The sequence below is a fragment of the Desmodus rotundus genome, chromosome 3 (assembly GCF_022682495.2).
Source record: "Desmodus rotundus isolate HL8 chromosome 3, HLdesRot8A.1, whole genome shotgun sequence".
NCBI classification, from domain to species: Eukaryota; Metazoa; Chordata; class Mammalia; order Chiroptera; family Phyllostomidae; genus Desmodus; species Desmodus rotundus.
Genome location: NC_071389.1, coordinates 192,780,637 through 192,800,967, shown reverse-complemented (window position 1 = coordinate 192,800,967; position 20,331 = coordinate 192,780,637). Strand labels below are relative to the sequence as shown.

General features: G+C 59.8%; 1 protein-coding gene across 1 annotated transcript; it reads right to left on the bottom strand.

The window, feature by feature from the left end:
* Positions 1-1,738: 1,738 nt before the first annotated feature.
* On the bottom strand, positions 1,739-19,955 carry MCM5 (minichromosome maintenance complex component 5). Its single transcript, XM_024579329.3, has 17 exons — positions 19,803-19,955; positions 19,386-19,560; positions 17,740-17,866; positions 17,531-17,659; positions 15,108-15,280; positions 13,078-13,233; positions 11,393-11,559; positions 10,755-10,926; positions 9,737-9,848; positions 8,280-8,423; positions 7,945-8,010; positions 7,561-7,737; positions 6,847-6,959; positions 5,131-5,259; positions 3,966-4,108; positions 2,931-3,058; positions 1,739-2,058 (listed from the first exon to the last, which is right to left on the bottom strand). The coding sequence occupies exons 2-17, from the start codon at positions 19,550-19,552 to the stop codon at positions 1,957-1,959; spliced, it is 2,205 nt and encodes a 734-aa protein (XP_024435097.3). The 5' UTR covers positions 19,553-19,560; positions 19,803-19,955; the 3' UTR covers positions 1,739-1,956.
* Between the last annotated feature and the right edge of the window lie 376 nt (positions 19,956-20,331).

The window sequence follows — 20,331 nt, the reverse complement described above, 5'->3', positions numbered from 1 at the left end:
CGCTCCTCACTTGGTCTTTCTCGGGGCTCAGTGATCTCCCCAAATGCCCAAGTACTTCCTGGCCCCAGGCCTTCTGCCTGCTGCTCCCTCTGCAGCAATGAAGGGGTGGCTCTGTGTGCTGCCCCTCCTATGAGCCCTATGCCCCGCCCCCACCAGCCACAGCCAAGCCTCTGGTCCCTCCACAGAGTACCTGCCAGTCATCTACCCAGGAGACAGGGACCAAGCCAGGGCAGTCCTCTCCCGAACTGCCCCTCTTACAATCAGGACGGGCTACCCTGAATCCTGGCCCGGCCATCACTCGCTGAGACACGTGGCTCTCTGAGCTCGCTTCTCCACCTGTGAAATGGAGGGGACCACAGTACCAGCACCCATGACTCCTGCGGGACTAAGTGCACCCCACTGCACAAGCATGGGGTGATGGGCAACAGCCATCACCAGATGAAACCTAGGTGAGCGCATTCCCTGGAGAAAGAGCCCGCTGCATTAAGAGAAATGCGGCCCACAACAGCAGGGTTAGGGCTCAGTCCCCAAACCAGGACCCGAGGACCAGCTCTGCAAAGACGACTCTCCGGTGAGGAACCGGAAATGCGTGCCAGCTCTCAGGAAGATCTCCATCCAAACGAGAGGAGAAAACACTGTTTAAAGTTCCCCGAAGGTATCAAAGAAGAAATGGGCTTTGAACACAAGTGAGTCAGAGAGAAACGGATTTAGCTCCTCTCATCTCTCCACCTCCTGGAAAGCTGCAGTGGGAGCTGTCAGCAGCTGGAAGTCGTTCCCCAAAGGCTCACGCAGAGGCGCATGCGGAGGCCCCATTGTCCTGTCCCGTCCGCGATCTCCGGAGGACCAGAGACCCGACTCCGCCGCTCGTCATCACTGCCGTCACGATTCACTCGGTGGTTATTTTTAAACATTCCATCTGCTAATAACGTATTAGAAAGAAATGTTTAACGTGTTTTTCTAAATTCCTGTTCTGCTTGAGGATTTGTATTACTAAATGTGTTTTATTTCACTGATTTAATTTTGTGAATTCTGGCTTTGCACGAACAAAATGATACTCATGTAGGCATTTCAGTATCAGCAAAAAGATAATGAGCTAACTAACGGCGTCGTTCACCTTCGCTGGTATTGCTGCCACTACTGCTTTCTACCCCTCGAACCGCACAGCTCAGGGTGGCAGGACCCGTGGCCTCCAGCTTACTGACCGCCAATCCGACACAGAGAAGCCAGTGCCACCCAAGCCCCCCAGCACGCAGGCGGCCCCTGGGAGAGAACCGCCTGCAGAATCCCAGCGCTGTGGCACATCCCTACTCTGCTCTGAGGCCCCGGCAGGTGTCCACGCCCCTGCACATTGAGACCACCAGTCTCGCCGCACAGCCAGGTCAGCCTGCCTGGGCACCTCCCCTGCAGCCCACTCGTCCTCAACAGCCATGTCACCCCATTACAGACTAGGAAACTGAGGCACAGAAAAACTGGGTGAATCCAGCCAGTCTGACTGCAGAACCACACCTCCTGCGCAACCACAAAGCTGCAGGGAAACAACCATGAGGCTGCCAAGGCTTACACACCTTACACAGTACTTCCCGCACACACTGAGCTTGCTGAACTCTCGCCAGGGCCCGCGAGAAACCAGCTTCATCATCCCCACAGAGCAGCTGAGCACCTGGACCACAAAAGTAAGAGCCTCGCCCAGGAGCCCGAGTGGCAGATGCAGGTCAGGAACCCAGCAGAAGCCCACACATACCCAAACACACACGGCTTTATTATTACAGTGAACTCCAGAAGCTCCCTTCCTGGACCTGTCTGGGCCCAAAGTGCAGAGGCAGCGAGCAGGACAGGGTGGCTCCTTCCCCTGGGCCAGAGGGGAGGGCCCGAGGGCGTCCGAGGCGACGGCGGTGGGGAGGGGAGGCAGAGGCGGGGCGCGAGTGCTGCAGCGGGTGCTGGGCAGGCCGCGCGGGCTCACTTGAGGCGGTAGAGGACCTTGCGCTGCATGCGGTGCTGGATCTCGCCCCGGCGCAGCATGAGCTGCAGGACCTTGTGGACGGCGTGCTCTGGGTATTTCTGCGGACACAAGGCCGGATGCAGGAGCCTGCTTCCCGAGGGGCCCCCAGGACACCCACCAACCCGCCCCCGCACACACGGAACTTTCCGTCACACCCCGTGTCCTTTGATCATGAGGGCTCCCACTTCCTGACCGCCTGTCACACACCAGGCACTGTTCCAAGTCTCCGCAAACACAACTCACTCCACCGCCACAACTGCCGGTGCGGCTGGCACTGCAACCACCCCCACTTCACAGCGGAGGAGACTGAGGCAGAGAAGCTCCGTCACTTGCTCAGTCACACAGTAGCTAAGTGGTCCACCTGACCCTAGAACTCAAGTTCCTGACCTGTGCTAGCTCAGCCCTGGTGCTCTCGCCTACCGAGTGGGCATGGTTCTCCCCACTGCAAAAAACGGCCCTAAGGATCGGAAGGGGAGTGTCCGTAAGAGGAGCCAAGACCAGGCCCCAGGATTGTTCTTGAGACTTAAAGATGGCGACAAGTTCTCCATAGCAGCTGGAAGGCCAGTGCCTCTCTATGGGGTCAAGAACACTGTCCCCAGGAACCTGGGAGGCTCACCCACCTGTCTCTGCTCATCCCCACCCCACAAAAGCCAGGGAATGGGGGGAATGGATAGATGGAAGGGCAGGGAAAAGCCTGGGTGTGGCTCCACCGGAACCCCAGCCACCTGTCCCCTCCCCCTCACAGGACAGAAAAATAGCCCTACCCCAGGCTAAAGCAGTCCCAAGGGGAGGCATGACAGGACCGGGTTTGGGACGAGCAACAGCCGCCCCACGACGGCCCTTTTGCCAGACAACTGGACACCGGTGTTGGTGGGTGGGACCTGGGCTGAGGGCACCCTCCCCTCCCCTGCCAGACCCAGCAAAGGCCCACCTGCTTGGTGAAGTCCTGGACGATGCTGTGCTCTGACACCTGGGAGCCAATGGCAAAGCGGCGCTTGAGCTGCTTCTCGATGCGGCTCAGCATCTCCTGGTCCTCCTGGCTGGTGAAGCCCTCCACCCCTGTGGGCACGAGAAGGGAGGCGGGTAGGTGGGGACAAGGTGCCGGGGATCTCAGTCAGCCCAAAGCAGGAGGCTTGGAGCCATAGAGGCCTCTATCCCAAGGAAGAGCGGCTAGAGCCACACCCCGAAGAGGAATTTAGAGGCAGAGGAACAGAGCATGCTGGGGAAGCGAGGGCCCGAATGAGATGATGGCTGAAGAGACGAGGGCACCAGGCGAACACGTGGGGAAGGATGCTCCAGGCAGAGGCAGCAGCAGGCACAGAGGCACGAGGCAGGAACACACCCGCCTGGTTCAAAACCCAGTCCTCTGGGGCCCCTGCAGGCCACGGCACAGGTTGCGCTTGGACTCTGGTTAGAGCGGCAGCCACTGGCGGGCTCTGCGGACAATGAGCTGACTCCTGTCTGGGGGGAGAGGGAAGGGAGTCGTCCCAGAGAGGCCCACCACAATCAGCGCTCTGGGAGGTTGGCAGACAGGCTGAGCCTGCAGCAGGGAGGAGGCCTCAGGGCACTGCAGCCCAGGGGCAGAAAGACCGGCATTCCAGCCACGCAGTGACCTTGGGTGCCCTGAAGGGACCTCTCTGAGAGTCAGCTTTCCCGTCTCTAAGGCGGGAAGGACAAAGTGGCCAGCCTGGCTTCCAGGGGCCGCTGCGAGTAAAACGAGGGGAAGAGCTTTACAGGGGTGCGGACCGCTGTCCTTGACCCACAATGAAACGGCACCCGTTCATAACCCCAAGAGGGCTGTGTCCGAGGGTCTGGAGAGAGAAGCGCCGCTTCTCCTCACCCTGGCGGAAGACGGCCAGGGGAGAAAGTAAAAAGGAGGCAAGTGCAGAAGAGCAACAGACATTCCGGGCCTGCAGCATGCCGCACAGCCCACGGGGCCCCGGGCCCACAGCCCACGCCCGCTCACCCGACAAGGTGCCCGACAAGGCGGCATCCAGTGTGGACACCTGGAAGAGCCTCAGGGCCTCCTCCACGTCCGCCTCCGTGGCAAAGGGCTGCAGCTTCATCTTGCTGAGGGCCTCGGCGATGCGCACAATGGCCTCCAGCTGCCTGCGTGGGGGCGATGGGACAACATGGCGGCCTGAGCCCACCTCTGCTCCCCCGCCCATCCTGACACCGGGTGGTGCCTGCCCAAGGGAGTGTAAGACTGCAGGGGAGAGCACAGGCGGTCCGTGACCTGTCACGACCAGTCTTCCTTTCCTCCTCAGTAACGAGCCCCAACCTTTATTCTGGCATGTGACACCCAGCTAAATGACATTCTCGGCCTCCCCTGCGTCCAGTGCATCTGTGTAACTCAGCTGTGGCCAACAAGTCCTAAGTCCAAACATTTTGCAGAAATTTTAGGAAGTGTCCTTAAAAGGTGGGCCCTTCTTTCCCTTCCTCTCCTGCCTCCTGGAACACAGAGGTGATGGATGAGGCTCCAGCAGCCATCCTGGACTATGAGGATAAAGGTGAGTCTGAAGGAACCCAGGCTGCTGATGGCAGGAGCCACCACAACGATCCTGGACCACTACTCCCTCGATAATTTTTATCTAAGAGGGAAACAAACTTCCATCTTACTTAGACTACTTCCCTTGGGTTTTCCGTTGTATACAGTCAAACCTACTTCTAACTAATCAGTGCTGAAGGCAGGATTCCAACCAGGTAGGTCCAAGCTCTTAATCACTACACTTGACCTTTTAACTCACAAAGAAGAAAAGAGTTAGGAGCTGAGAAAACTGAGGTCCAGAGAAGGAAAACAATTTCCCTGCAGTCACACGGTGGTCCAGAGGCAAGGACCCAGGTCTCCTGACTCACAGGCCCGGGCCTTCCCTCACCCTTAGGCTTTCCTGCAGTGGGGAAGCCAGGCAGAGTCCAGAAAAGAAGGTTCTAGGTTTTCCTGACCTTACATAAACCAAGAAATACAGATGACCAGGGGGACCACTGTTCACACTCCGAAAGGACCCCTCCCCGCCCAGCAGGCCTTACCTACGGCCTGCGAGGTGTGGTTAGCCACGGATGAGGTTCCCCGTGCCGGGCACACCCTGCCTGTGAGGTGCGGCCTGCATGCCCAGCTCCGCCCACCGGCTCACCGCACAGTGATGGGAATGCTGCAGCGGCGCTCGCTGTCCCTCTCGTGCTGGCGGGCCCCGCTCCGCATGAGGATATACCTGTTCTTCAGCTTCTCTGCAGCCGCCTCCGACAGCCGGGGACCACACCTCCTGCAGAATGGCGGGGAGCAGCTGCCATGAGGCCAGGAAGGAAACCTCCCTGCCCGATGCTGGCTTACAGTCACACACTTTCCCCCAACAGGCTGGATGCAGCATTGGGAAAAGATTTAAGTAAGATCTGGGCTATGAACAGGTGCCACAGAGATCAACAGTGGGAGGGAAAAACAGGTGCCTTTGCCAGAAAACAGGTGGAGAAAAGCCAGGCCCATCTGCAGGGACTGTCGACCATCCAACCATCCCTCTTTACTGCCAAATGACACGTGGCTCTTGTCGTGAAGTGAGGGTGGCCTCATCCGCAGTGCAGAACACCGGCAGCACCACGCAGCCCAAGGGCCCACCGGACGGCAGGATCCCAGCCGTCCTCGACGCCGAACTTCTCCACCCCACACAGCAGAGGTCGTGATGTGTTAGGACGCCCCCTGGAGGCTTGGCCGTGAGTGCTGCCCAGGGACAGGGAGTACTCAGAGCCTCCCAGCAGGGAGGGAGCACAGCGGGGGTGTCCCACGTCCTGTCCCCTCCCACCACCCACCACCGGCAGGTCAGCTGACAGTGATTTAGGGGAAGCCTCAGACCTCCTAACCCAACCCTCATCCTGAGGATGAGGAGAGACCAAGGCCAGGGGGAGGGGGCAAGCTCCCCAAGGCCATGTGGAGGAGCTCAGACCTGGAGGAAGACCCAAAAATGACTGGGCTCTACACGGCCCATCACCCCTGAGAAGCTGGTGAGTCAGGGGCCTGCACAACGGCAGCGTTCACCTCCCATCGAAGGGGCCCTCAACGACTCCTCCACCCTGGGGTTTTGGCTCCAACGAGACAGCCGGGGCGTATGTCAAGAACCCTGGCACACTGGCTAAAACACAGCCTCTGGAGCCAGGTACCTGGGTTCAGATCCTGGCTCCACTACCTCTTCTCTGTGACCCTATTATGGATAAGTTACCTAACCTTTGTCTCAGCTTCCCTATCTACAAAATGGAACAGTAATACACCAGTCTTGTAGGTGTGGTGGGGCAAGGGCTAGAGTTCACTTGTCCATAAAATACTAAGAGTAACGCCTGGCACAGAACAATGACCCTATTACGTCACTGACCATCTGTGACAATAACAGTAATTAGTGTCACAACGGCCACTTACTGAGCGTTTACTGGGTACAGGGCTGTGCCGTGCGCTTGCTCATGGTCTCGGGCAATCCTTACAAAACGCCCAGTAAACACCAACCCGGGGAAAACAAGGCTGAAAGGTCACGTGACTGGCCTAAGGTCACATAGTGGGGGGCGGGCACTACCCAAAGCCCGTGTCCACACTGACCACACTGCCTTGCCTCCCTGAATGTCACGGGGGTGGGACCATCTAAATCCTACACCCTCGCTTTAGAGATGGAGAAACTGAGGCCGACAGCCACGGAGTGACCTGTGTACGATCAGAAAGCAGCAGAGCAGGTTCAGCAGAGCTAAAGCTCAAAGAACAGCATCGTCTCAGGTGTCCTCCACAAGGCGCAGGCCCAGGGAACGGGGTTCTCTACCCGCCCCCCCCGCAGGGGAGCCAGGCAGCCGCAGCCCACGGGCCAGCATGCAGGACTCACGCGCGGCAGTAGGCGATAAACTTCTTCAGCCTGGTCAGGTCAACCTCACCGTCTGCGGCCTGGGTCTGGGTCAGCGCACTCACGTGCAGAGTGATGACGTGTTTGGCCAGCATCTGGCAGGCAGAGGGGACCCTGGGTCAGCCGGCAGGCCCTCCCAAGCCCGGGTCCCAACACAAGTCGAGCAGGCAGGGAGGGAGCTTGCGGGACTCTAACCAATGGAATAGGGGCGCAACCCTCCTTCCCTGGGGCTGTCAGCTGCTAAGACAACATCCTGGAGCTGCCGCCAAGGTGGCAGCTGCCAGAGAGCCCGCCTCTCCCACAGAGAGCAGAGCGAGTAGCAGAGACGGGAGCCCTGACAACACCAGGGGCCCAGGCCAGGGACCTAGATCCCGCAGGGCCCACACCTCTGGGCTTGTCCACTACATAAGCCACCGAGTTCCTTCCAGAAACTTACTAACCAGAACTGGGTGAGGGTCTGTCACTCGCACCAGGGGGAGTGATCTACCCCAATCCCATGGCGCATCGCTCACAGGAGACGCAGAACTCTGCACCCTAGTTTGATGCTCTCTGCAGTCCCCAACTGCTGCCACCGTGGCTACCCACTTAGGGCCTCAGCTGATGGTCAGGACTTTGGCCACGCCCCTCGTCCATCCTCCCCCAGAACTGTGGGCCTGGCTGGAGCCGAGCCCCTTGCACCCTGTGGCCCCACCTCACCATATCCCTCTCCTCATTGTGCTCGTCCTTGACGATGAAGATCATGTCAAAGCGGGACAAGATGGTGGGCATGAAGTCGATGTTGTCCTCCCCCTTCGTCTCATCCCAGCGGCCGAACACGGAGTTGGCAGCAGCCAGGACAGAGCAGCGGGAGTTGAGGGTGGTGGTGATCCCAGCCTGAGAGAGGAGAGTGAGGGGGTGGATGACAGATCAGAGAGGACCCCACGCCATGGCTCTCAGGCCTGAACACGTGCCCACGACTCTAGGCTTGCTGCTGCTGCCGCAGAGGCCTAGGCAGACAGGACTCGGCCCAACGCTGAGCACCCTGGGCACCGAGGCCCAGGAGGCCTCAGCCCAGTGGGCTTGCCGGGGAGGACCGCTCACCTTGGCGATGGAGATGGTCTGCTGCTCCATGGCCTCGTGGATCGCCACGCGGTCGTCCTCTCGCATCTGAGCGGGGGAGAGGGGCGTCCATCAACCAGGCGAGGGGGAGGGCGCAGTGCCGGCAGGAAAGCTACAGCACGACCATGCCGGTCCCGGCTTAGCACCAGGCCAACGGCAGGCGCCGGTCACCTGTCATCCTGGTGACAACTGTATGGGCTCGGCTCTCCCCTCCTCACTCCCCGGATGTGGAAAAGAGGTCAAGATTCTTCCCTGCAGTGACGGGCAGGGCACTGAATACAAGTCTCCCGTTCACCCCCTGCCCCCGTCACCCTCACCTTGTCAAACTCATCGATACAGACGACCCCGCCGTCAGCCAGGACCATGGCTCCACCCTCCATGATGAAGTTCCGGGTCGAGGGGTCCCTCATCACCGAGGCTGTGAGGCCTGCCGCGCTGCTGCCTTTCCCAGATGTGTATACCTGGGGGACGGCATGGGTGGGGGAGTCAGGGCCCAGCACAGCTTCCACACTCCAGCCCCACCAAGTCAAGGCCACATATCACAGCTGGCTACAGAGGGCAGAACAGGACTCAGGGAGCCTCCCTCTGGATGAGGAGATCACCGGGCCCATCTGGCCTGGAGGCTCGGCCCCACTGGGCAGTTCCAATCCATCACACCCCTGAGTCCCAGCTGAGGCCCTGCTGAGCCCTGCCATGGCCCCACCAAGCAGCCCTCAGGGGCCCGGCTCACTGGGAGCAGAGGCCCAGAGGACAGGAGCGGCACACTTCTACGTGCCCTCAAAACCGTGATAGACTTCTGACTCCCAGGAAAAAGCTCCCCCCGCCCCGAGTCCCTGTCAGCTTTGTAAAGACCTGCAGGCCCCTGAGCCCTTCGACTGCCAATGTCCAAATGGAGACGTGCTTAAGTGCAAAATACACACCGGTTTCAAGCAGCGCTAGGAAGTAAGTATCTCCTTGGTGTTTGTTATGTTAAGCTGCATGTTGAAATACTTTAAGTATACTGGATTAAACAACATTTTCAGTATTAATTTCACTCGTTTCATTTCACTTTTTTAATGCAGCCACTAGAACATTTAAATCACACCTGTAGCTCACGCTTACTTCTATTGGACAGCCCTGGTACAGAGCACTTGGCACACTTTTTACCTGTCCAGAGACCACCCCCCCCCCACCTGTACAACCCGTCCCACTGGACACAGCAGGCATCCTCGCCTCCCCCGACCCACAGACACCTCCGCCACTGCAGAGGCCCTGGCTGTGCAAACACTTGTGCGCAGACCCCTGTGCGAGCACTTCCTCGCGAGACACTTCGCTGTTCCGTCCCAGTTTCCTTGCCCGTAAGACGCGGCCCCAGCACCTACCGCAGAGCCGAGGTGCGCAGTACGCGAGTAAACCTACGTAAAGCACTTCCGGCGCACCTGGCCCTTGGCTTCAGCCATGACTATGACCGGTGCCATGATTCACTGGACAGATAATAAACTGAGGCTCCGGGAGCCTAGGTGACTTGCTTAAGGCCCACAGCCAATGACTAGCCAGGCTGAAATCCAAACCCCACCCTGCCTCTCACCTGGCGTTCTGTCCACCACCCCAAGACCACACCCACCTGTTGATTTCCTCCCTCCTTTCCTCCTGTGCCACCTGGCCACGTCCTAGGGGGATGAGGAAGAGATTCCGGGTGGCCCTGCCCACAAGGACCCAGGGGACCGAGTGGCCCTGCCCTGCAGCCTGCCTTCCTGATGCGGAGGCCAGGAGAGCAGCCCCTCCCGGCACTCACCCCAATGGGAGAGCACTTCTCCACGAACTTCAGCAGCTGGGACTTGGCCGTCCCCGGGTCCCCCAGCATCAGCAGGTTGACGTCTCCTCGGCGAGTCAGTCCGTCAGGGAGCCTAGGGGAAGACAAGCAGGTGGGCAAGGTGAAAGCCCACTGGGGCCTGGGACTCGGGCTGGTCAGAGCGGTGGGCTGGCAATCGGCCCCCAACTACTATGGGCCTCAGAGCAAGGGGAGAGGCAGAGGCTCAGGCCTGAGTCCGAGGTCGCAGTCCCATGCCCCCTAGCCTCACCCACGGTAACGTGCCTCCCAGGGAGGGCAGGGTCAAAGGAACGGACACTCGGGGCTGGGCTGGGCGCTCACAGTGAGCATCTGATTAACAGCCCTGGCAGCTAGACGGAAGGAAAGCAGGGGAGCTGCCAGTGGGCAGCACACTGGAACCGGCTTCCGGTTTCCTCATCTGTAAAACGGGCGTGATCGCAGATTTCTCACGGGGTTATGAGGAGGACTGACTGGGTCTCAGACAAAATCAGCCCTTAGAAAACGGCCCGGTGCGCGGTAGGAATTCAGTGAACGGTAGCTGCTAGTGATACTACTTTCTAGACCTGTATTACTTTACATTTTAGTCTCAGCGGACACAGGGAGCCCTCTGAGTGCCAGGTTTCTCACCCGTCACGCCCACGTGGACACGTGGGTTCAGAGAGGCAGTCTCTCCCGTCCAAGGCCACACAGAAAACAAGCAGCACAGCAGAGATTTAACCGCCGGCCTCCAGACTGCAAACCCAGAGATCTCCCCACGGTACCCGCCAGGTCCCCCGCAATCCACCCCCTAGCCAGGGTTGGGCGGGATCGGAGTCCCCAGCCAGCTGACAAGGGGCCTGGGAGCTAGGGAATGTGCCTGCGTAGCAGGCAGGGCTGAGAGTCCTGGGCAATGAGGAGAGCATCCCTGTCCAACATTCACAGCTCTCCTACGATGGGCCGAATGACTGTCCCAGCCCCAGACCCGGGGGACCTGAACCTCTACCTTTTTCGGGAACCCCCAAAGAGTAGGCAGGCGATAGCCTTCTTCATGTCCATGCCCCCAAAGATGGAGGGGGCGATGCTCTTGGAAATGACCTCGTAGACGTTGGGGAGGGCTGCCAAGCGCCGAAACTCCTCCTCCTCTTGTGGGGTCACAGCCCCGGCAAAGCTTCGGCCTAGGTGGGGCGGGGAGGGGGTGCATGAGAGCTGTGTGAGGGGGAACCAGCTCCAGCCCACTGCCCCAGCCTGGGCCCTGCTCAGGGCGTCTCAGAAGGGAGGATCCTCAGAGTGGAGACAGCGCAAGCATCAGCACAGACACAGAGCCCCAGCTCTCCCCTCAGGAGTGGGCCTTCGTGGGCCAGGGTCCAGTGCGTGAGGAAAAGAGCAGGGGGAAGTCGGAGGAACCGAGACTGTGGGGACTCCTGGCTAAGACAGGCGGAGGGTTCCGAGCCAAGGACTGACGTGGTGTCCTTGGTTACGACAGCACCACTTATCCTGACCACCATGCAGAAGGGTGTGGGGGATGGGGGGTGGGGGAGAGCGGGGCACAGGCCCAACGATGATGTAGCAGAGATGTGGGATCAGCCCAGGGCACAGCACAGCCTGTGTGCAGGGCCAGGCAGGGCCCCACAACCAACTCACCAGAGCCATCTGTGTCCACCTGGATGCCCAGGACCCGGATGTAGGAGCTGCGGATGCCCACACCCACCCTGTCTCGGCCCTTGCTGGAGGACAGGCCAAACTTCTTAATGGAGTAGATGCCCATGATGGTGACCCTGTTCCCGGGGACGACCTTGTCACACAGGTACCTGAGAGGATGATGGGGAAGAAGGGGAAAAGCAGGTGAGAGCCTGATGGAGATAGTGTTCTGACTCTACCCCCCTCATCACAGCCCACCCTGTGCCTGGAGGGCTACGCCACTCAGAGGACGATGCTGACAATCCTGGTCACAGTGGTGGCCCGCCCCTTCCGCTACCACTGCCTTCAGAGGCTCATGCTCTGCTGCTCGGGGCTGGAGGGGAGCCCAGTGCTGGCCCCCCGAGCCCTCAGAAGCCCCATCTCAAAGTATATGATTGTCTATTCACTACACCACACGCCTGACACCAATACAAAATAACACTGAACACGAACTGTAAGTGAGGAAGATACAAAAAGCAAACATGAAATAAAAATAAAAAACAAAATGCTCCATCTTCTCCACGGTCGGCCTTGCCCCCTTCGCCACCTCCAGGAAGCCTTCCTTCCTCAGGCTCCCCCAGCCCCCTTGCAAGCACCACTGCCCATTTCTGCCTCTTGGTGGCTCCTCAAGTTCAGCCAAGTCATTTTGCCTCTGGACTTTCTTGTCCTCTTTTGAAAAATAAGATGTTGAAACAAGGAAGCTGGAGTCCCTCCAGCCAGGTCAGTGGCTGGAGGAAACGCTGGGACGCGTATCTGCTCGCTGCCGCTGAGAAGCTGTGTCACTGCAGAGGTCGCGGCCACTCGGAGCCTGGGGGGGGTTGGATCTGACCCCTCACCCGCTGTGGGATCAGGCGAGGTAACAGACACGAAGTGCTTCATAGGCCAGAAACTGTCACATCCTAGAAAGGGCTGGCAGGGGCACTGTTAACGCTGGACTCCGTGCCTCCTCTCTTCGTGTACCCCACTGTGCGGGCCACACAGCTGTGTGGGTCACAGACCGTGTGGAGGAAACCTAACACATAACGATACTTAGCGTGGATAAGGAACTGAGCTCAATGTCTGGCACGCGTTTCCCAGTTTACATCTCACAGCAGCCGGTGAGAGGTTAGGGACTGTCGTGACTGATCCCTGTTTCACTGGTGAGAAAACTCAGGCCCAGCAAGTTCATGCAACTCGCTCAAGAGTCTGACTTCCACACACTCTGCTGACCCTGAAGCAGCTGTTGAAACCTGCAGGTCTGCTCCACAGAGAAACGGACCAGCCCAGAGCACCTGCGCGGCCCGTTCAGAACCCCAGTCACCACCTCCCAGATCTCTGCCTATGTTACCGCGAGGGGACCCGGCCTCGACGCGGCCCCTCTCCCTCTTTCCAACCGTTCCAGGGACAGCATCTCCCAGGAAAAACACAGGCTAAAAGCTCCGCCCCGCAGAGTCAGTGACTCGTTCTCAATCTGCAATACAGGGGCTGACGTGCCCCAGCAGGTGACGGGAAGACAAAACTATGGGAAGCGCCAGGCACAGAGCAACAGTCCCCTAACCAGCCATCTCTCCTCCCCCACCCACCATGCTGGACGGCCCACACCAGCACCAGTTTAGGCACAGCCAGACACCCGTCCTCGTGGGTGCCGCCCCAGCCCCTGCCCGCCTCACCTGTCGCAGTAGAGCTGCATGTGCCTGGGCATCTCGCCGTGGGGCACTGCGTCAGGCAGCTCCTGCAGCTTCAGGGTCTGGAAGTCCACGCACTTGCACTTGTCAGGCATGATGAAATACGGGTCCAGCGGGCACTTGGGGCGCCCGGCCTGCTCCCTGTACGGGGGAAGAAGGGTCACCAGAGCTACCCTGAGAAGCCCCTACCAGGAGTCAGCCACCAGGAATGGAAGGTGTGGCGGGCAGCAAATTAAGGGTCTCCATTAGCCGGGAAAGGCCCTAAAAGGGCGGGTCTGTGGGGACTGGGCACTGGATTAGCAGTAGGGAGACCTGCTCCAGGCCAGGCTCTTCCATGAACCTGCTGGGAGGCACACGTCACAGGGTCTCAGTGTCCCCACAGGTAAAGAGGGGCCAGATTGCCAATGATCTTGCTAACCCCCCACTCAAGCCCCAGGGTCCCCGAGGGTCTGGGCATGTTGAGGCATCTGCAGGGCGTAGGCTTCTGTGTGCCCCAATGCAATGAAGCCACTGACTACTGTGGCAGTGTCACAGCAGAGCACCTCCATGATTCTAGGGGCCAGGGACACAGCAGTGAATAGAAGCCCCTGCTCTTACGGAGCCTGGGTCCCGGTCAGTGGGGCTGGAAGACAAACCAGCAAGTAACCACGTGCTGGAGTGACAGGCAGCTCACACAGGCGGGGGGGAAAGAACGGCCACGTAGGTGCACACCAAGAGCAAGATGGCAGGTCAGGGGGCAGCCAGGTGAGGAAGGCAGAGGAAGGAAGGAGGAAGTGAGGCCACGGGCTATGGAGGTCGGAGGAAAGAAAGTTCTGGGCAGAGGAGGCAGCACGTTCAGGGGCCCAGCGCCAGGAGCGTGCTCAGTGTATTTCTGGGACAGGAGGGAGGCAGCAAGGATGGGCCTGGAGGGGGAGGGAGGCTGGGCGAGCCCGGAACAGAGCGTGGAGGGCGGTGCAGGACACAGTGGCCTCCACTTTGGGTCAGACGGAGATGACCACAGCACCTGCAGCATGGGGTCACCTGACTGTTGGCTGAGGAGTGACAAGGGGACAAGGGTGCACACAGGGGTCAGGGAGGAGGCTTCTGCTAGGCTGCAGGAGAGATGACAACAGCTCGGAGCCGCGCCACAGGCGGCAGGATCGGTCTGCGTCTCTGACAAGGCAGAGCCAAAAGGACTCCTGCTTGTTTGGATGCAAAACGGAAACACACACCGTGAGCCCAAGGACTTGGGCCTGGACACCCGAAGCCATGCTGTCCCCCTTCTGTCTGTCCCCCCCGCAGTCTTCCGGGGAGGGTGGGGGCTGTGAGGGCAGCTGTGGGCGTGGGGAGGGGTCAGCTCCGTGTGGGACTTGGGGCCAATTCCAATCTGGGAACTGGGCGGCCCAGCACATGGCCGAATCTGAGTCCGAGTGTCCTCTGCACGTGGACCTCATTTAACAATCTAAGGTCACCTGGAGGACGCAGAGAAAGGAGGCAGGGCTGGGCCCTGCCTGGGGCACTGTAACGCCTGGGGCAGGAAGCTAAAGGCAACACTCAGGAGGCCAAGAAAGAGCAGCCAGGGAGGGAGGGTGGAGCCTCAGACCGGGGCTCAGCGGTGGTTCTCTGTGAGGGGCCAGAGAGTATTTTCGAGGCCGAGAAGCCACACACTCTGCCTTTACAGTGCGAACAGGGCCACAGGCACAAACCAGTGAGTGGCTGTGTTGCTGGGGCCTCCGGATCCGCCCAGCACGCCAGTTTGCTTCAGAAGACTCCAGATGGACTCGTTCCTCTGAAATGCTTTCCCCTCCTGATCCTGGACTCCCCACACGGGTCATCCAGGTATCCTGGCCGGGGCAGAACTCACCAATGCAGAGGGACACCGAGGTTCAGAGCCCTGAGCCCCAGGGTGTCAGCGCTGTGCCCCTCCTACTGGGTGCTGCCTGCCCAGCCCCTCCCTGCTGCAGCGTCCCCATCCTTCACATCTCCACTCGGGTCACCTCCTCGCAGCCCCGGGAGGCTGCTCAAGACCCACTCACGTGTTGCACTTCCTGGGCAGGGCGTAGCCCTCCAGGCCGGGCCGCATGGCGATGTTGGTGAGAGTGTTGCGGCAGCTGCGGCACTGGATGGAGATGCGGGTGGCCTTGGCGCGGACCCCGGACGCCGAGATGATGATACCGGGGATCTTCACCAGGTGTGACATCATGTCCGACTATGGGAGAATCGTTGGAGGACAGCCAGTTAAAGGGGGCCAGGCACACGTGAGATAATGCGCGGAAGTCTTCTTTTAACGAGCACTACAATATTTAGGGGTAAAATGCCACGTCTGTAACTTACTTTAAAAATGCTTTAGCAAAAAAAAGAAAAAGGGAAAACACGGCGAAATGTCAACAACCATTAAATCTGGGTGAAGATACATGGGATTCCTTACACTAGTCTACCTTTTTGTAGTACTTTACAATAAAAACCAAAACAGGGGAAGTTTCTTCCATCACCTTTTCTTCCCCATCCCCAGTGGTTCGTCCTGGACAGACAGGCAGGCAGCAGGTCATGCTGATGCCCGTCCTCCAAAGCCCGGCGCTGGGGAGGGGGAGACGCAGAAAGGAGGCCGGTCCCCCTTGGCAACTGAGGCCAGAGCCGCAGGTGCCCGCCATGGCCCATGGGGAGACCAGGGCTGTTCAAACCACCTCAGAGCATGTTTTCTGGAAAACAATCTACAAAGCTGCAGGAATCCTGGCACTGCAGAATTTCAGAGTTGGCAAGGCCTGGGGTGCCCGGCCCGGCCTCTAAGGCACCTGACAAGAGACCTGTCTAGAGCAGCCTCTCCTCTTGCTGTAGGAAACCCATCGCCCAGAGCAGGCCATGCACTGTGTTTTCCAGTGAGTCTGGGAACAGGAGGCTTGTCCCTGGCTGGAGCTGAGGCTGGCCTCTCTGATGAAACAGCTGCCCGCAGAGCAAGCCTAGTGCCACTTCCAAGGACAGGGAAACCGTCGGAAACTCAGTTTTGTTCCGAACAGGGTCCTGGAGCCCCTCCCTGCTGCTGAGAACCCCTGCTACCAGGAACAAAGCAGCAGCCAACAGGCTGCACAGCCTCCAGAGTCCACAGCCTTGCTTCTGGAGCAGACCTGCCGTCGTGCTAACTGAGGAAGGCTTCATGGCGACTCCCCCCAGAGCTGCGGGACTGGGGGATGCGAGCAAAGGCCAGAGCAGGGCCTTGTGGGGGCGGTGCACGGTGAGGAGGGACACTGGGACCCTGCTGTAGCGTTAGCCGAGCACAGGCACCTGCTTCCTCTCATTCGACTCTCACACCCCCCTTGTCACAGGACAACACCCTGACACCCCTTCCTCCTCGCTGCTCTCAGGCTTCCACTCCTGCCTCTTTTATAAACTGTCCTTCCACACGGCGGCCAGAGGGACCTTTCAAAATGCCATCCGCTGTTCTGTGTAACCCTCTCCTGCTTTCCTCCTGTGATTCAAAACCCAAGCTCCTTTCTACAGCTGGAAAGGTCTGCCCCCCGCCTCTCCACCCTTTTCTTCCCATCCTGTCCCCAACCTTCCCTCCCTGGGGTCTGGCTACAGCGGCCTCTTCCTGTTGCTGGAAACACACCACGTCCCCATGTTAGGCCTTTGCACCTGCTTCTCCCTGAGCCTGGAACGCACCTCCCTCAGGCTGTCACGTCCCTCAGACCAGCTCCAACTGCCTTTCCCAGAGGCCTGCTCCGACCACCACCACCTCCCTGCCGCTGTCACGCTGCCCCCGGTCTCACAGCTCCTGTCCCAGCACCTGAAGTGGTCTCAATGTCCCGCCCTGCTTCTCCCTGCAAGCTCCCTGCGAGAGAGGCCCTGCTGGCTAAAGTGCGGGTCTGTCCCGGCACCTAGGGTACTGCAGGCACCGGGCACACATTTGCTGAATAAAACGGATAAACAACTGGATGACAGACAGGCCCCGCCGACCTCTCCTGCTTCCTCGGTACATGTCAGCCATGCCGGCTGGCTCTCACCGTGCCGTGGACACCCCGTGCCCTCCTCACCAGTGGCTTGGCACTGGCTGTGCACCCCACCCCATCCCAACGCTCTGCCCAGCTGCTCGTTCTCATCCTCTGATGTCCACTCAGTGTCACCTCCTCAAAGAAGCCGTCTCCATCTTTCCCACCTTCTGTCGCCCTCTTCGTTTCTGCCACTGCACTGACGACCACCTGAAGCGGTCCTGGGGGCTGCTCACTAGCTTCCTCAGCCTCCCCCGGGGGGATACACCCTCCTGAGGACGGGGAGCTTGTCCTTCAGTTCACCATTATTTCTCCAGGACCTGACTCGATGCCTGCCCACAGGACCTCAGTAGACACCTGTCCATTGGGCTAGTTCTGCTCAGGCTCACACAGCTGGCACCCAGGCCACCGGCCTCTGAAGCCCAGACCACGCAGCAGCCACTGCCACCCTCCAACCCGCCTCTAAGCAAACCCACCTTCAGGCTACGAATGCTGGACGGGCTGGCGTCCGACTTCAACATGACCTGGATGTCCTGGAGCGCCTCCTCCCCAGCGGGCCGGGGCCGGGTCACCTCGTCGGCCACCTCCTTGGCAGCTTCCTCCAGCTGGAGAAGAGGAAGGAGCAGGCTGTCAGTGACTGGAGCAGAGCGGGCCCTGGGGGACGCAGGGACGGGGTCCCACTCACCAGCTGCAAATGCTCGGTAGGCTGCTTGTACAAGAAGTCGGCCAGGTCCTCGTCAAAGCTGGCCAGGTCCTCCATCTCCACCTCGATCCAGTACTCCCCCAGGTTGTAATGCCGCTTGAGCTCATCCCTGCAGTGGGCAGGCGGCAGGGTGCAGGGAAGAGGAAGCCGACACTGGCTGAAGCGCGCTGCACCCTGAATGTGCCCTCCCCGTCGCCAACACTGCTCTACCACTTCCCTCCCCAGACACACACCGAATCGCAGGGGCTCCCACTGCCGGCAGACGCACCCCCCACCGAAAGCTCCGTGGAAGGATGTTTCAGCACTCAGACAGGGCTCTGAGACAGGTCAGTTTGGGAGACTCACTGCACACCAGTTCCTCCGTTCAGGACGCCCTGGGCCCTTTCACTCTCTGGGGGAGCTGACAGGGCACACACCTCAGAAGTTGGGGACTGAAGACAGCAGACACTGTGTCTGCCTTGTCAACTTACCAGACTATATACAGAGCATCCCATGGGACTATTGCCCCAAAAGCATATTTGGGAACCAAGGACCTACACAGAGCCCTCTCTCTCCCCTTCTACCTTGTGCCCGGGAGCCACACAAAGCAGCCAGCCTGGCCTAGAGAGCCCTCGCTGTAACGGGCCACCCAAACATCTGCCGTGCACCTGCTATGTGGGCCGCTTCCCACACGACGCTTCTGTCAGCTCCAGAGTCACCTTGAACTTCGGCTCCTCTGGAAGCCTCCCCTAACTCCGCTTTTACATTCCTCTGAGGTGATCATCACCCAGAAATGCCTTGTTGGTCTCTGTGCCTCACTTCCACCGACTTCCTGAGGGCAAGTAGGACGAACCTTTCCCTGTTGGTATGTCAGTGCCCGGCCCAGTGCCAGGCACCCGGGAGGGCCATGACCGCTAGTGTGTGAGCAAGTGGAGGCAGGAACAGCTATGCCCATTTTACTGACCAAGAAATGGAGGGCCAGAAAGACTGTCACTTGGAAGTCACTCCACCGGAGCCTGGACCCGCAAACTCCTGTTGCCCGCGTTTAAAGAGCCTGCGATGCCGTGGTGTGGCATCACAGGCTGCACGGTGGCCAGGCACAGGGCCCTTGCCCAGCGTGTTCAGTGCGGCAGCCCAGCACCCGGAACAGCGCCTGGCAGGCAGGAGGCGCTCAGTCGACAGGGGTTCCAAGATTGGAGTGAATGAATGAATGAATGAATGAGTGAGTGAAGAAAACCACAACTCCCCTCTTCACCTACAGCACCCGCAGGGAACTTGCATTTCCCAGATATCTGACACTCCGCGGAATAACAATGAAAAGACACAGGAACGAGATCTGCAAAAAGAACCAAAGGGCCCAAGTGGCTCTAGCTGGGATGTTGGGGGCAGACTCAACAGGTGACTCACTTGAAAGTTACCTGCAGGTATGACATATACAAAACCATATTCCACCACGTGCGGGGGTCTGATGAGGCACCGCTGGCACCAAAATCCCTAGAATAGGACAGGCTCCTTCGCCTCCCCGCCAGTTTCCCCATCTGTGTCCCGACCAAGACACCAAAAGGCTCTGGGCGGAGGCGTGTGCGCTGCTCCTCAAGCAGAGGGAGCTGCAGGTGCCCCGTCCCCTCCCGCCCCGCTCCGGCCCGCACCTGTATTTGAAGGTGAAGCCGGTGCGGTCGGTGCCCACTCGGTACTGCCGCAGGAACTCCTTAAAGCGCCTCTGCAGCTGCGACTTGCGGGCCTTGCCCTCATCGGCCGCGGTATCCCCCCCGAAGCTGTCGCTGTAGAAGATGCCGGGGTCGTCGAAGCCCGACATGACTGCACCTGTCGCGGGGACAAAAGGCTGGAGCAGACTGGGGACAGCTTGCGGCCTCCCCTCCGCGTCGACGTCTGGGCCTCGGCTCCGAACGCGGGGCGGGGTGTCCCGCTCCTACTCCCGGATCCCGACCCCCGTCCTCCCAGGACAACCCCCCGGGCACCCTTACTGCACGCCCAGAGGCAGGCGCCTGCCGACGCCCCATGGAGCCGGCTCCCGCGTCCCCACTCCTCAGTGCCCCCTTGCTCACCTCTCTCTTCCGGCACCCCACGGACCTGGACACACCAGCAACCCACGAGCTCTGCCGCCGAGTTTCGCGGGAAAAAAGAGACGCCGCGTTCGGCCGCTGCGTCCCCATTGGTTCGCTTGGGCCCCGCGGCCAGTAATTGGGCCGTTCTGGGCCCTAGAGTCAGCCTCTTGGACCGGCATCCAAAGCTCATTGGTTTGGGGGCTCATGACGTCAGGCTTCCTGGCCTCCCTCCGGACTCCATTTTGTGTGCCAAGAAAGTTGGCGCGAAATTGCTGGAGTGGGAGGGGAGGGGCGGGGCCGGGCGCAAAGATGGCGGAGGGGCGGGCCTTCAGGCCGGGAGTAGGCGGGGTTATAATGTGCGCTTCTCAACCCTTTCGAAAAAAGACCCCTTTCAGGGCCACCGGGTGAAAGCACCGCGGGTTCAGAAGGCATAGGTCCCATGGGGGCTGGGAGGCCACCTGCACACCTGCTGTGTGTTCTCACCGTAGCGCACACTCTTCCTAACGCTGGGCAGTCATCAGGCATCACG